This window comes from Osmerus eperlanus, chromosome 8 (assembly GCF_963692335.1).
Source record: "Osmerus eperlanus chromosome 8, fOsmEpe2.1, whole genome shotgun sequence".
NCBI classification, from domain to species: domain Eukaryota; kingdom Metazoa; phylum Chordata; class Actinopteri; order Osmeriformes; family Osmeridae; genus Osmerus; species Osmerus eperlanus.
In genome coordinates, this window is record NC_085025.1 from 12,095,581 (window position 1) to 12,111,754 (window position 16,174).

The 16,174-nt window shown below is 43.1% G+C and overlaps 2 protein-coding genes and 1 pseudogene across 7 annotated transcripts in view; 2 read left to right on the plus strand and 1 right to left on the minus strand.

The window, feature by feature from the left end:
• ppp4r4 (protein phosphatase 4, regulatory subunit 4) overlaps window positions 1–8,291 on the minus strand; it is a 31,751-nt gene extending 23,460 nt beyond the window's left edge. The window contains exons 1-2 of one of the 6 annotated variants that reach the window (XM_062467386.1): window positions 7,232–8,290; window positions 5,748–5,821 (exon numbers count right to left, since the gene is read on the minus strand). In XM_062467386.1, the coding sequence (XP_062323370.1) occupies window positions 5,748–5,821; window positions 7,232–7,336 (179 nt within the window). In that variant the 5' untranslated portion in view covers window positions 7,337–8,290. Of the gene's footprint in view, window positions 1–5,747; window positions 5,822–6,250; window positions 6,320–7,231 lie in introns of those variants that run through there. The other 5 variants (XM_062467383.1, XM_062467389.1, XM_062467388.1 and 2 more) reach the window with 5 other exon arrangements.
• LOC134024749 (ankyrin repeat and SOCS box protein 2-like) overlaps window positions 1–16,174 on the plus strand; it is a 54,226-nt gene that overhangs the window by 21,095 nt on the left and 16,957 nt on the right. The window lies entirely within an intron of this gene.
• LOC134025218 (ankyrin repeat and SOCS box protein 2-like) lies at window positions 12,926–15,910 on the plus strand (annotated as a pseudogene).

Here is a 16,174-nt window from a genome sequence, read left to right on the forward strand (position 1 = left end):
GGCCCAGCTCCTTGATAAAGGGAGGAAAATGTGGTCACGGCTGGTGAACCTTTTTAAGAAACAGGGCTGCATTGTTCCGACTCTTGGCTGCGGTTTCGAGGTTTGTTTGGAAACGTGGAGGTTAAGAGAGCGGGTCCAGATGGTATCTGGGAGCGACCCCTTGCAGCCCCAAGAGTGACTTCGTCAATTAAAGGGCAGGTGTTGAATGGCCAGCGTAATGAGAGCCCGCTCCTATTGAGCCAACTCGGCCGTTAAAATCTCCTTCTGTGCGCTCAGAGGCCGAAGAAAGACACACCGACAGCCAGAGGCCCTTCAGAAAGTAAAGACACGCCGGCGCATTTTTAATTAGGCTTGACCGCCGCATGAACGGCGATGCACTTGGGTTTCACGCCCTAAACAGGGTAAAGGGCTTGCAATGGTCACTGTTGTCGAGGAAACCTTTCACTTCGCTCCCCTTTCGGCGAGACCCGAAATGAGACTTTGGGGAAAACGGTGAGGTAACCAAAGTTGGGTTTACCAAACTATGAGGGGTGCTTGGCCACCAGATTCTGGGGATAGATACGTGTGGCACCGTTTGAGCCTTTTCGGAAACTCCACAGCCCCTGGTGACTGGCAGAACTATCAGCATAAGTGATTGGCTTGGGGGAGTGATGGATAGAGAGAAGGTTCCAGAGGAGCGAATGTAGTGGACACTCCTGTCGTTGGTCTCCTGGAGGAAGATTGGCTGTAGCTTTAGTAGTCAGCCTGAGGAAGAGGCCGGAAATGAGACTTCAGCAGAATCCTCAGAGCAATTAATTTTCCTTTGGCAGGTCCTCCCAACCTTATGTCCTCCTACTTTCCCGGTCTCTCTCTCTCTCTCTCTCTCTCTCTCTCTCTCTCTCTCTCTCTCTCTCTCTCTCTCTCTCTCTCTCTCTCTCTCTCTCTCTCTCTCTCTCTCTCTCTCTCTCTCTCTCTCTCTCTCTCTCTCTCTCTCTCTCTCTCTCTCTCTCTCTCTCTCTCTCTCTCTCTCTCTCTCTCTCTCTCTCTCTCACACACACACACACACAACCCTTATCTAAGCAGAAAAGTCCTTCTGCGCTTAAGTAATAATGAGTGGGCAACACACCCTGACCCTGCCTCCCTCGATTACAGCAGCAGGAACTCCACCACAAAGATATGCGTCCACCACGGAATCCCAGTTGGTCCTTTGCTTTGTCACTTTACTGTCTTCTATTGACACCCGTAGTTATTGAATCCCTACAGGTTATTGTTATAAACAAGCTCTGGAGGTGGAAACTGGCTAATGGCAATAAGCATTCCTTACCTTGAATAAAGTCGTGAGGTAGCCTACCATAGTCACTATGCTAACAAATCAGATACAGTTTTGATTATGAAATTTCAATTACAGCACATTGCTGGAGTCTGTAACTTTGGTGGCTTTGGAAAGAAAGTGAGATTGCTGAGGCCTGGCCCAAGAATGTTATGAATATAATAGTAATAGTCATAAAGTCAAGTGCAGAACGTACGCTGAGGAAACTATTCTTAAGAAATACACATTATACACACATATATACACACGCTATAATGTATCTCATACTTAGTCATGACAACTTGTGTCACTTTCATAACTCTGCCAAAAATAATTTAACTGAGATCTTCTCAACCTCTATTGGCCAACGCCTCATCATTTCTGAAAAGTTCTGTGAGAAATTCCTCATTAGTCTCTCACGAATGGATGGTTCAAGTTAAATTGAGTTTAAACTACCAAACCGTCTCAGAAGAGCGCTGGACTTGTCCCCTGTAATTCCCTGCCCGTTAGATAACTGTGCAAATCTAGCAGGGCTGAAAGCAAATTGAAATTCGATTTGTTTGAAGAAACTCTGGAGGGGCGAGTGCGAGTTTGTCTTGCGTGCTGACTAAGCTGGGTGAAGGCGGCTGAAGGAGTCTGCTCGAGGTGTCGGGAGACTGACACTTTGCGTCTGCTACTAGGGTTGGCTAGAGATTACTTGCTGTTTCCTCGTTGCTAACGCTAACGACATGTATCACTTTACAAAGCGTCTGTAAAATGTGACAAGTAGAGGATGGACGCAGTACGTGCGCTGTTCCGGAAGTCTGCCGAGTCTGTGTGCGACACAAGCTGCGAAGTGCACGTGTACACGCATGGGCTACAAACAAACAAGCGTGCACAGAGTAGCGTCATCCGGATGAAAAACAAAGCTGAAAAGCTCTTTGCAGACGTTCGCTGAGCTGTCCTTGACGTCAAGCACGCACGTCGGGCTAGCTGGCGGGAGCCAGAGAGGATAAAACTGGCCAACTCCATTCTTTATTAAAAGCCTGGGCAGGGATAAAAAGCCGGACTCTTCCTTTCATGCCCAGGCATTGCTCAGCCTAATCCACAGGGTGAGGGATAATAGACAGAAGGAAGGAGAGACTGAGGGAGTTTGCTCCTTCTGCAGAGGTAAGCCTGGGCCAAAATGGACTCTGACCCGTTTCACCCCAGCGGAGTCAATTGCATTCCTCATCCTATTGTGATCTTGCCAAAGACAGCTAGCAACGGGGGAGCTACAGTTTCCTGGCCAATAGGATCTCAGCAAACAGTGCAAAAATAGGCTTCAAGATGCACGACTGAAAATAAACCAGGGCGTCCGCAATGAAAGACAGATGTGAAGAAATTAAGTAGTGTATGCTTGGGGGTTTCTGAACTTCATTTGGACCTGACACCAAGCCTGTTTCACAAAATAGTGTGGCATTTGTCACATTAAGCCATTCCAAAGACAAGTATTTTAGGCTGGGCTCGAACAAGGAGTGAAGTGTGCAGCTTCACCAACTGTAGAGATGGACAAGACACCAGAGAGGCCCCCCAATTAGCTATCAATTCAGTGAGACGCCGACACTAATCATCTTGATTCCTTTCAAGCTCCGGCGCCTATTTCTTAACTGCTGAGGAAAAGAGAGATAGTTGGACTGCCTGTTACAGCAGCACTGGCCGGTACCGAATGTGACCTGCTGAAGCTCCCCTCCCTCCAGGCAGTCTGTTACACATTACTGACAGTTCTGCCTTGGCTCCTGCTGCCTCTATCAGGAGAGACTCCCTGAGGACCTGGATGACTGTGTGGGTTCTCTGACATGCCTGCTGCAGCTGAGATAGCCAGGCAGGGAGGCATGTCCACTTCCTTCCCTCACAAAGAACAGGGGCCCCGGGTACAATCAACCTGTGCACAAGGCCTACAGCACGGAGGCAAGTACACAGCGCACATGTCAGAGCCAACTCATTCGGATGCTGTTTCTTCTTACGCTTGTTGACGGGTCACAGCAATTAGGCCATCCGGTACAGTAAGCTCATTTAGACTACACTGCACTGCACTTCAGAGTTGTAAAGACTCTGAACATAATAGAAAATGTGATACTATTTTACCTTTCAGGTTTTATATTACCAAGATATTAAATGAGATTCATATTGAAATCCCCGGAGTATAACAATAGTGAATTCTGGCAGGTTGACTTCTTGGTATTTAAAGTGCTGTTTGGAACATGGTGCTTGTGTGACTAGTTATTCAGACCCCTGGTCTGTGAGTGTTCCACAATATCCCTGTCCATAAGAAGCGTGGCCTTCAGTCTGGGGTTTTGAGCTCTACCGGCATCCTGCTTCATCGCCAGTGTGTAAAAGCCAACAGCAGCCAATTAAATTGCTCTCAAGAACTAGTTTGCAGCCCCTGGGACCTGAGGTGCAGAGCTAGTCTGAATCGAGATGAGCCCAGAGATGGTGCAGCTCTCTGCATTCTGGGTTAAAGAGGGGGGACACGACTCCATCCTGATTGGTTTCCACGTCACTGAATTAAAAAAAACACGACCTGCGTCCTGGCCTAGTCTGTAAACGCTGCAGTATTCCTTTTCCACAACAAACAAATGTCCTGTTTAGTTTGTGTACTTGTGCATTCAACTACCCCTACTGTGTAGGAGACATGGAAAATGTTTGTGCCCTCACAACGATTTGGCTCGGATAAGGTTTTGCTTACTTACTGGGTTTATGACTTTATTATCCTCATGGGTAAATATATTGAGTCACAATGCCGCGAACAAGACAAGCCTGTCTTTGCTAAGATTGATGATGATTTACTGTTGCAAACTAATAAACGCGGGAAGGAAGATTTAGGGTGTTTTGAAACCTATTCAAATGAGTTGAAGTCCTATCCAAGCGCGTAGACCTGAGTAGCAGGCTGAACAGAGTTTCAGAACACAAACTGTAGTTAGGATGTGAGACCATTCTCCAGAAGTGCATGTAAAGGAGAAGAATGAGACAGAGCTTCTGTTAGCGTACGTTCTACACCCCTCTCAAAGAAAGAATCCCACGTAAAAGACCCAGAGACAAACATATTAACCTTCGTGGCTCTAATACCCCATAGGTCATCTAATACCTCAAATGGATCAAAGTATCGTATGCTACCTCCTTGTAACTTTGCACTGTGACCATTAATTAACGGTCCCAGAATGGTGTTTCCATAATTCTTCGAAAATCTGATGAAACCCTCAACGAGCCCCATCTCCCTTGACATCGGAGCCAGCCCATGCAAGTTTGATCACCACCTAAAGCTCCATTAGGTACTGGTGGCGGGGCGCACCAGAGGGGATCATGTTCTGTGACTGACGTGTCTAGAAGAGGACAGGGCACAGGGCCTCCTCACGTTCTGACACGTTCCCGAGACTGGACACTTTTGGCCGACACTGGTGGAGGATATGTGTGGGATTAACCAAAGCCCGAGTCCCAGAATGCAACATTCATGGCATTCGAACAAGACTGAGGGAACGGCGTTTGGCCAAGCGCTTAGGTAAACCGTCTTTGCTGAGCGATGGAAGGGAAAAGCCAAAGAGGACAAGGTCAAACCCAGGAGGGGTTGATCCCAGTTAAGTATGCTTTCACCTCTCCCCTGTGGGACATGTTGTTGCTGACACAGATGCAGCGTTTTATCACAACTTGGCAGACCCTAAACTTTACACCAGAAACACAGGCCAGTGACTGAGGCCTGCATCCTAAGGATCAAAATAGTAGGCCTAATACTAATTCATGGAATGATAAACGTTGTCTGATTTTCAGTTTCTCTACAGTACATTCGTTCACCAACGTGTTGACTAGTGTACTTTTAACCGTTCTGAGGTTGCTTCATATTTTACATAGTCTCAATACAATATTTTTACGTAGTCTCAATACAATACCATCAGTAATAACTTTAGGGTGTTGAAATGCACAAATTTTAAGTTAGCATAATAAAAATGCCAACATTGTGTCAAAATCATGTTGTTGTATATTCTATCAAACATGAATCCTGAGACAGACAGACAGACAGACAGACAGGTGGTGGTTGCTTAGTTACTTGGCTGCAGTCTTATCAGGAAAGAATCCGAGGATCTGTTCTGAACATATTTTCATATAACAATTTTTATTGAATGACTATTCGGTCATCTTGTAACCTTAAGGCGGTGGAGTCACTTAAAACCCAATGTAAATAAGGATTCTAGGTCAGTTAAAGGTAACATAGTCAGTCCCCATGCAAAGTTCATTCAATATTCATAGGCAGCCTTGAACACTTATCTTATACATGCTTTGTTTGAAATCCCCCTGTATCCAATGTAGACAGTAACTGAACTACTTAGTGGTGAATCCCTTGGAAACGTATGCAGCCTAGATGTCCAGACCATTTGTCATTTCCCTTTCATGGCAGCTTGTTTTTCAGGCCAGTACCCCTTTACTGGATATTCAATTCGTTTCCTACCTTAAAAGAAAGACCGCCCTCTCAATGTCATTCAAATCTTCATCCACGGTCAACTTGTCAATCTCTTCTGCTGTCTGAAAGTAGTGAGAGAGAAACATTTTTTGTGGGTTTTAGGTTCAATAAAACACTTGTCAAAACACTTTGAAAAGTGCATCCTGTGCTGTCAACACACACACACATATATGCACAGACTCAAATGTGCACAAGCACACGCTCAAGTATTCTTCCTTGTGGCCACAACTAACAATACTCTGAGCATGTTATCACCACCCGGACATGAGGCTTCCATCAGAGATACAGGCGTGAGGGTGGATACAGGTGAGCAGGGACCTGGACAGGATTCAGAAGGGGTCGCACTGAATGACTCAGCTGCCGAATAAGTGGTGAGAGTTGCAGTGAATCACAATGGACTAACTGACTCGACTTCATTTATTCCCCCTCACCGCTTGCGTGGGAGTGTTACGTGGGAACCGGGGGGAGTGTGGGTGTGCGTAGTCGCTTACGTGAAGGCTTCTCTCATTATCCGAGATGCCTCGCTGTGGATCCTCCTCGACACAGAAAGAAAAAAACAGGCACAGAAAACTCCCGCCCCCTCTGTTACCGTTCATGCCATGCATACACAAACCGGTATAGATTACCGACTCCAGTGCCACAGAAAAAACACACGCTGGCACTATTGGAATCCTTTCAAAAGAGAGAGGAAGGGCATGGTAGAAAGTAGAGTAGTTATCACTACAGAACCTATTGGGAATGGAAATCGGTTCATTGTTCAGTGAGGGCAGTAACTACACAGCTGTGGATTTTGAAAGGACTGAAATTATTTCTGCAGCATTTGCTTAAGAACCCAAATTAAGGTTCTTGGGTATGAGGAAATCCTCAACCATTCTGCAAATGACTCTCCGCAGTGGAGGAGAGGGAGAGCGCGGGAGAGGGGGGGCGAACCAGTGATGCGGACAGCTGACTGAAACTGCGTCACTCAATAAAGCAAAAAGTGTGGGTAACCCCCGTTCGTACAGTCTGGCTCTCAGTTCATGCCACTAATGATTTCACGCAAGTAGTAGCCTTTAACTATAGTGACGGAAATAAGAAAAATGAGCACAGCCGTGATGAAGATGACTTGGCAAATGCGTCTTGCATTTGTAATGGAGATGAGATGCACTAAACACTGAATTCCATGGAATGTAGTGTACAATGCAAATAAAGGCGTTTGAATGCTGTATAATACGCAGGACTAGCACTGTCATGAACCATAAACCAATAGCCCACAAGGCGACATGATTTTGACTCACCTGATGAAGATTAAAAGGAATGTCTATCATTCGTTTTATCGTACACAGTAAATGCTATAGAATGTAGGCTAACTCCATTTCCATCAAGAATCAGGATTAGAAACTCGAGGTAGAAAAAGTCGGATTGTATGAACTTGACAGAAAATCTTTATCACGAAGATAGAAAAAAGATCAACTTTATTTTATTTTAAATACCTTTAGACTCCTGCGAATCGGTCTTTCGATGAATGTCAAGTCTTGTAGATCCTCTACCTGCCCAAACAGACTCGACTGGTTTAAAGTCATTTTGCTGACGAACATCTGTTTTTTAGTCTCCTTACTGGAAATGCGGTCAAAAGTGTTAAAGCCCTGTTACGACCATGGCTCCAAACTGTGAATGAGTGAGATGAATTCTTTGATTTGGGGAAAGCTGGTCCACCCACGAGACGAGCTTCTTTGATATGTTACAATGCCTTGCAATTAGAAGATGGGTCGCAATGATGAGATCCCGAACAGTTCCAAGCACATCCAAAAAGGCGCACCATCTTCCTTGTTCGAGGGCTTTTTGGTTAAATCAAAAATATATTAGTCAGTTATGCCTCAGCAAATTAACATGAATATACAAGGTCGCCTACAGTCGTTTGATGGTTAAGATGCACTTAATTGCATGACTTCCTTTCCAAGTTGATAGCCCTGTGGCCATAATATCTTTAAGTGCGATGGTGTATCCAACTTCCACTAGCTTCGGGTGATCTTGAAGAACATCCTTTTTAAAAACTTCATAATTCCAGTGACCTGTTTGTTGGAAACCTTTCCTTTTCATTAAAGTGCTTCATTGGCAATGGCACTGCCTCGCAAAAATAAGCAGATGAAAAATTGCCTTTAAGATGACTGTGATATTGGTAGCACAAGCCAAATTAGAGTCGAAATTCAAGCAAGTGCAACTGAATCGGCAAGCCTTGCTTGACAGCTAACAAGCGACAGCTAACGTTAGTTAGCAGCTAGCAAGGTTCAAGTTAGCTTGCTAAAGCTAGCTTAGAGTTGAAATGAGTGCACATTATGTATTTTGGCATGCTACAAGATAACACCATTAACTATATAAAATCAATATCCCTAGTCCAATTAAAAAATAATACAGACTAGGTCATTGTATACGTTCATTTTCTAGAGAAACCTGTCTTGAAAATCTCTCGAACCTGTATTTTCAACACAATCCACGCACACGCACATTCACCACGCAAACGCACTGCAGCAACTAAACAGGTTTCCATGGCTACGACATGCCACAGCAGTGCCGAGCTGAAAGATGTAAGAACGGACGTAATGCACCTTTTTTCGTCACCGATATTAAAAGTTTAATCATTAAATGTTGGGTGAAACAATTTCAATCATGTGAAAAAAACGACGGAAATGGCATTGTAGCCCGCACAACCTGCGTATGGTGCTGCTCACTCTGTTAGGCGGGTGGGGTCTGTTAAAACCTGCTCTTCAACTTGCATCTACTAGTCATGCAGTTACTTTAGTTAATACCCTGACAATAAACCGCCTTATGCTAGGGCCTACCTGTCAAATCTTATTAACTAACTTTTTCAAATGCTTCTAGATACCATTAAATATTTAACTACTATAACTATTATAATTGCTAAATACAAAAAACTCGCTCAGTCAGTTTTTCACAATAGCCTATCAATGCCAGTGTACCTCCAAAACGTCAACACTTTTGTTGTTATGAGATTAAACAATGGTAAACACAAATCCACCTGCGCAGCTGAGTGGTCTTGCCCTAGTCTGTAGGCCTAATCTTAATCATTTTCATACTGCCCAAATGAATAACATTTAAGAGAATTCCCACTCCTTCAACAGTGAAATTAATAATTAGTGCCACTTAACTATTGTGTTCTGAAATATTTTGTCTGATGTTGACAACACTACCACCTGGTGACTGCTGGGTAACAGAATACTGATGCATAAACTTAAAGGGCAATTAAACATCTTTGCATTTTTGTTCTACTGGTGGACTAATTTACTAAATGTAACTTTTTAAAAAACGGTTTAACTCTGACAAGTTTAAAGATGTATTTTCAAACCCAATATCAGGCCAGAACACTTTCCCTTTGAGGTTTTTGAGGTCAATGTCGAAAACGTTTTATTTGGAACAAATACCCCCTACTGCATGCCTTATGAAATAATGGATAAAAAATTTATTTGGTCAGACTTTTGTACTTATTATGGTGCACAATAAGCCTTTGAACACTAAATTTAATTTATTTTGTGGGGGTGAGGTACATTTGAGTATGTTACTTTAGGGCAACAACATGCAATAACGGTAGTAAATGGTAAAAATACATTTGATTGAAGATTCATATTTATTTCAATGTTTTTCTCACATTTCATGAAAGTACTTATTAAAAAACACAATAAATGGAAACATCTGTACTGAAAAAACAAGACAGTGGCTGTCAATGATACTTTTAGAGGAGGTTTGTTACCTACAAGCAACAACGCGCAACAAAGGAAAAAACTTTTACAAAATTAATTTTCATTTAAATTTTTACATTAGGAATTCACACAGTGGCTCTAAAAGAGATTGGCATTTCAATTTAATTGTATTTAAAAAAACAGATAAACAGTAATGCTTTTTGTATCATTAGGTCAACAGCTTCACTGTGTGTGGAAGTCAAAAAAGCAGTTTTTCTCAGGAGTGTTAACTTTTCTCAGTGTCTGACTTCTCACTCTCCCTTTACCATAGAACATTGATGTGTTCATTCTCTAAACACAGAAAAAGGAACATTTTATTAAATTGGGTATATGGAAATGAACACAGATACACCTGTGTACCTGAATGTGTGGGTGCATGCACGCAAGCACATCCACTGACATGGATGTGTTTCTTACATTATCGGGACACTACCAATAGCTAAATCAATAAATAAAGTATAAAATATTATTTATCATGTTAATCTCCAAAACAAGTTATGTAGTGGTAGTTAGTAAAATAATTATTGATTTACTGACATCTGTGTCATTTTATAAACATGCATGGCTACATGGAATCCTCAGTCCACTATTGCATGTTGTTGCTTTGAGGCAACATAGCTATTTTGTCAATTTACTCAATAAATATTTGATGGAAATATAAAAACATTATACAAATCAAATCATAACTTACTCAAGATTGTGAAAATATTTTTTAGTTGATGAAAATCTTCAGGAAAATGCCCCTTTTTGACAGTTTTGGGGACACCAAAAACATGGCTGCCGTGAATGCTATATGTTAAGGAAAGGGGTTTAAAAAAAAGGAGGGACAGGTCATGTGATCAAATGTAAGCACACTATTGGTTTCCTTTACTTCCTTTCTTTTACAAAGAGCATTTTTAATTGGTGACTGTCTTTTGTAAGTTTGTCATACTGGGAGGAAAAGAGTATGTTACCCTGAAGCAACACTATGCAATACAGGGTTAAAAAAATATGTTGAACACTGTAGAGCCCTTACTCGGAAACTTCAAAAGAAGACCGTCTCTCCTCACCCTTCCTTATCTGAATTCACTTCCATCTCAAGTTAAAGGAGTAACAACTGTGGTCATCATTTTTGAGCTACTAAGAATACCTCCAGAAATATGCAACAAACACTTCTGTGTTTTGCTTTGAGAGATAATCATCAGAGCCGGTCAGACAGACACAAATCAGAAGTATTGTCAATTACAATTCTAGAACTATTTTGGGGATCTCAAAAAGGTTATAGGTAGGTCATTTTCTTTACTTCAAAATATATTAATGAATCAAATTTGTAAATATTATAAGTATTATTATTAACAATTGACGACAGACTCCCAAATGCATAATATTGATGTGGGTTTGAGATGGATTTGTTGACTGTGGGTTACTTGTGTATGTCATTACTGTGTTACTGTGTGATAATTTCAGGGTCATTGGTGGCGGATGGTTAAGATGTGTTCTGGTGTATTTTTATCCCTGGTATTAAGTTAATGTTACGTACTGTATCTGTTTATAAATCAAAGGTCATAGCAGAACGAAAAAACAGTGTAAGGCGTGTAATGTTTGGACAAGTACATGTACAGCATTTTATTCCTGTAATGTAAAAAATTCTACACTAAAATATCTGCCCTCAGGCTTTGTTAATATTTCAAATAGGATTCGTCCATTCAAACCTTCTTACCACTAGCCCTCTTCCCAATTTCTAATTTGCAGTCTGATCATTATCAAATCAGTTTCTTTTTATTTACCTTCTTATCAGTTGATATCCAGCAGTATTGAATACATTGAACTGTGGCTAACACAGTGACATCATGGCTGGCAGCTCAGAGAACATTCTGGCATAAGGTGATCACATCTCTTACAGTAATATGTCAGATGAGGACTTGACACAGTTGGCCGTAGAGGAGAGTTTGGCAGAAGTCCAGAGAGCTGGGATTCTGGGAGCCTCCACATCCGCTGGTCTTACAACCTGGCAGGGTTTCCCTGCACACAACATTATTCATGCCACTCCCAACAATGTCGACCCTCAAGCCAACTCGTCAACATTTAACCCCCCTTACTCACACAGGTAGTGCTGCGTGAGAGAGACATTTTGTTACATCATCCTTATGGGTCCTATATTTGTGAACATTATATTATTCTGTAATTTTGACATTTTCAATATATTATAGATGCATATTGGATATTCCATTGGAAATTCTATTTTCTTCTATTTATACAGAAAATGTATTAAAACCAAAGGTTAAAAAGGCTGAAATGGGGAGCTAAGCATTATTATTTTGGTATAAATGTTTTTAAAGGTCACTTTTTGTTGCTGCCATCAGTAGTCACATGCCCTACTTTGCCAATCGCATGGTTTATTTTTTACTTGGAATTTGGCTGGCATGGAAACACAGTACACTTACTGACAACAGACACCCTGTGGGATTCTACATCAAGCTTAATCATATGAGGCCATTGGACTCCTGTGACAGCTGTTTGTGCACAGTCAAAGTATATAGAAGTACGCAGCCTTCTTTTGGGCACTGCCTTTCCTCTGAATAGCACATGCCAGTGAAGGGGAAAACAAAATTCTTCTGTAGTCCAAATGATAGGTCATATCCTTACATGATCCAATGGCACCATGTCTCATTTTGATAGCAGTAGCACTGTAGTAGTCAGCCCAATTTTACTGTAGGAACTTTCACAATCTATTTGGTTCCATTTGCTAGGTATTGCATTTATCATACCTTTCTGTGCAGTCCCAGTTCATGGTACAGGTTGGGGTTAGGGTTGGAACAAGGACTAGGGTTAGGCAACACCAAGTGTAATAGATTAGCTTTACTGGTTAGGGGGAAATACTTTCTGCTTGGCTGTTTTCCACTCTCTGAATCATTGGTATTCAACTGAGAATGCATGGCACTTCCATCCCCCACCCACTGTAACATCAAATATTTTCCTGTTTGAAGGTTGCATGGATTTTACAAATCAGATTAGACATGTCACTACGACCTGCAATGAAGTATTGCATTGTAAGAGGAAGTATTTTTTATATATCTTTCAGTGTTGCACTGCGCAGGGACAACAATGGGAAGCAAGCTATTCAATGGCAAAGCTTAAATGGCCTCATGCTATTCTCAGTGGATCTGGTGATGTATGTATCCCTCACTGTATCCGCCTACCACAGAACTATCTATACTTGCTGTCCTATCACCATTTCACATGTTTTACCTGCCCACAATATCACGGGAACATTGTGTTATAACCATTTTCTACATTTCCATGTAGAGATGAGGATCCAGTGTTGGCAGCTGTCTTGAATGGTGATGCAACTGCTTTAAAAGCTATTTTACAGACTCCTAAGAGATGTCTGACAACACCAGACAATGAAGATTGGACCATACTGCATGAAGCTGCCTACTCCGGCCATGCAGAATGCCTGAATATTCTACTGGCAGGTAAACTTGAGGGGACCGATTTCCCCCCAAATGTGCACCCCTCTGTTGCCACCAATAGCTAATATAGCCCATGAGTTGACCCTGAAGAGAATTACTTAATAAAACATGCAACCCTCTAGCACCACTGTCCCACTTACATCGACATAAAACACCTCTCAAGCTTTTCAAAACCAATGCAGTGGAACTATTATGAGAGTCATTCTACAATTCATAATTCAATAATTGTATCGGTGTCTGGTTTTGCCTTTGAAAGACACACATGAAGTTACTACCGGACGTTGAGAGGGGAGACTCCTCTCCTATTGGCTGTTGCCAGGAACAAAGTGGACCGTGTTCAATGTCTCCTTGAGAAGGGAGCTAATCCAAACTCCCCTAACAAAGAAAAAGAAACACCACTCGCCACAGGTAAAGGGTCTAATCTGAAGAATAATCCTCTACACAGGGTTTTAAGGGGGCAGGGTTTAATCCCCATGTGAAATACAAAAGCTGCATCAAAATTCTACATTCAGTTCCTCATCATCTGGATCTACCACTAGTATCTGTTTGTTTTGAAAGGGGATTGTCAAATTTGTAATGCCACGCGATCCATTTCTCTCTGAACCCATCACTGCTGTTGCTTGCTCCAAGCCTGCGAGGGAGGTCATGTGGACATGGTGAGGCTGCTCCTGAGGTATGGGGCTGAGGTGAACAACACGTGTATCTACGGTTGGACGGCCCTGCATCAAACTGTGTGCCGCAATGACGTGGAGGTGTGCGAGATGCTGCGAGGATCAGCCCGGCGAACCTCAACGGGATCACTCCCCTCTTCCTCGCAGCTCAGGGCGGCCAATTGGACGCCCTCCGATTTCTCGTCGAGAGCGGGAGGTTTCACAAAGATCCCAGATGCACATCCGGGTATTCTGACGCTGGACAGTTTGTAGATTTGGAGTGAGTGTAGGAAGACGAGTCACAACACGAGTAACATGTATGTACACTCCTGATGTGAACCTTGCCATGCCCAAGAAAGGCAGAAGTAAACAGGCACTTCAAATACACTTCATGTATTGTTCATATAGAAATGGTTCCCCTTTGATCCTATTCTGCATGGTCCCTTGCTCTAGGTGCTGATATAAACAATGCGGTAAGTGATGGGACTACAGCCCTTTATGAAGCATGTAGGAGCGGCCATGAGAAGGTTGTTCAGCTCCTGCTCTCCCAGAATGCAGACCCCAACAAACCTGGCAGGGAGGGACTCCTGCCTCTTCATATAGTTGCTCAAGAGGGCCACTACGAGTATGCAGAATATAAGATGTGATCGAGTCACACATCTAGTCTAATTGTCTAGTGTGCACACCATAATGAATGGACCACTGTTGAGTGAGACGTGCACCATGATCAAAAATCAAATGTACAATGTGACTGAAGCTTTGCAGCATGAATATTATTTTGTTTTGTTTTTCATGTCATCCAGAGTCGTGTCCATGCTGGTCCCGGTCACCAGAAGGAAATTGGTTGGTCTCAGCGGCATCAGTCCCCTTCACCTGGCCGCCAAACACAGCAACGACGACGCCCTGGAGATCCTGATCGTGGCCGGCTTCGACACCAACTCCCTGCTGTCGTCTGAACTCTCTTGTTTGTACGAAGACCGGCGCTCGACGGCGCTCTACTTCGCCGTCGCCAACAACAACGTAGAGGCCGCCACCATGCTCCTGGAGGCTGGCGCCGACCCCAACCTCGACACCTTTAACCCTTTACTGGTGGCTGTGAGGCGAGGATGCACCGAGCTAGTCGCCCCATTGGTGGAGCACGGGGCAAACGTCAACGTCCGCATGCCCAACTTTCCCACCGTGTTCCCTGTCACAGTCATGATATGCAATAGCCATCTGTCCCTGCTGCAGTATCTATTGGACAACGGCTGTGATGCCACTTCCTGTTTTGAGTGTGAGCAGGGGGGCCACATCCCGCCATCACAGAGCTCGTGTCAGGACATACTGAAGCACAGTATAGGCCTCAAGTGAACATGGGCTCCTGTCTAGAGGTACAGTATAGAACGTGCCATTCAGTTCAGACATCATGCTGTACCCCATTGAACGCTTCAATGTTCTTGACAAACATCAATCCAACTGGGTGGCGGACACCATTCACTTAATAATAATCCTAGAATAAGACGGATTTACCTAAATGAACAGGTACTAAAGATGACGTAGTGTAATATCAGAGTACGTGAGTGATCATCAGTACAAAATTATACAAAGCCTACAAACTTTCTTCACAGTTCTGTGCCATCATCTCCAGTCCCTCGGTCTGCCGCTGGGCAGGACCAATCATAGACGTGCTGCTAGACTATGTGGGGAACGTCCAGCTGTGCTCCAGACTCACTGAACATCTGGACAGCTATGAACACTGGGTGCACATAAAAGATAAAGCCAGTGAGTAGGTCTTGAGTGTGTGATAATTCAGAATGACCACTTTGTGAACCAAACACATTGTTTACACAGTCTTTGAAAACCAAGAGCATACATCCACCTCTATTTTTGAACAATAATTATCTGCAATTTTCAGTGCATTAAGTCAGCTGATTTATTTTGGTGCTTGAAGATACTTGAAGGAAAACAGCTCTGTAATTTTACTATGACATCCTAATAACACACCAATCTCTTTCTCTAACCATTACAAATCTACACATTCAAACCAATTGTGGATGCGCGTAGAGATACGGCACATACAAACGGCCCATGCAAATGATGAAAATCTTGGTAGAATCACTCAACGATTCATGTCAAGTATGGCATCATTGGTCGCAATGTAGAAGTTGTGGTCCTGTTTGTGTGTCCCAGCTCCTCCATGTCCCCTGATGCAGCTGTGTCGGCTGCGGATCTATGAGCAGGTGGGAGTGCACCGGGTGAAGGACCTCCCCACTCTCCCTCTCCCTGGACGCCTGAGGAAATACCTGCTGCGCCACGAACGCCAGAATGTCTTTTAAACACTTTCAGTGTCAACTACTGGTTTACTGTGTAAATGCTGCATGTTGTACAGTAGCTCAAATATAGTGTTGGAAGGCTAATTATGGCACCAATAACCACTTCATCACATACATACGTAGAGGAAATGTGTGAAAATTGAGAACATGAGCTATCTAAGTGCCCCCTGAAGGTATGTACTTTCTGGCTAGAATGATATGGCACAGTGCAATTGGTAGAAAAGTGGATACATCCAAAGTTGCGCAATTGACACTGAGGTTTTGGAG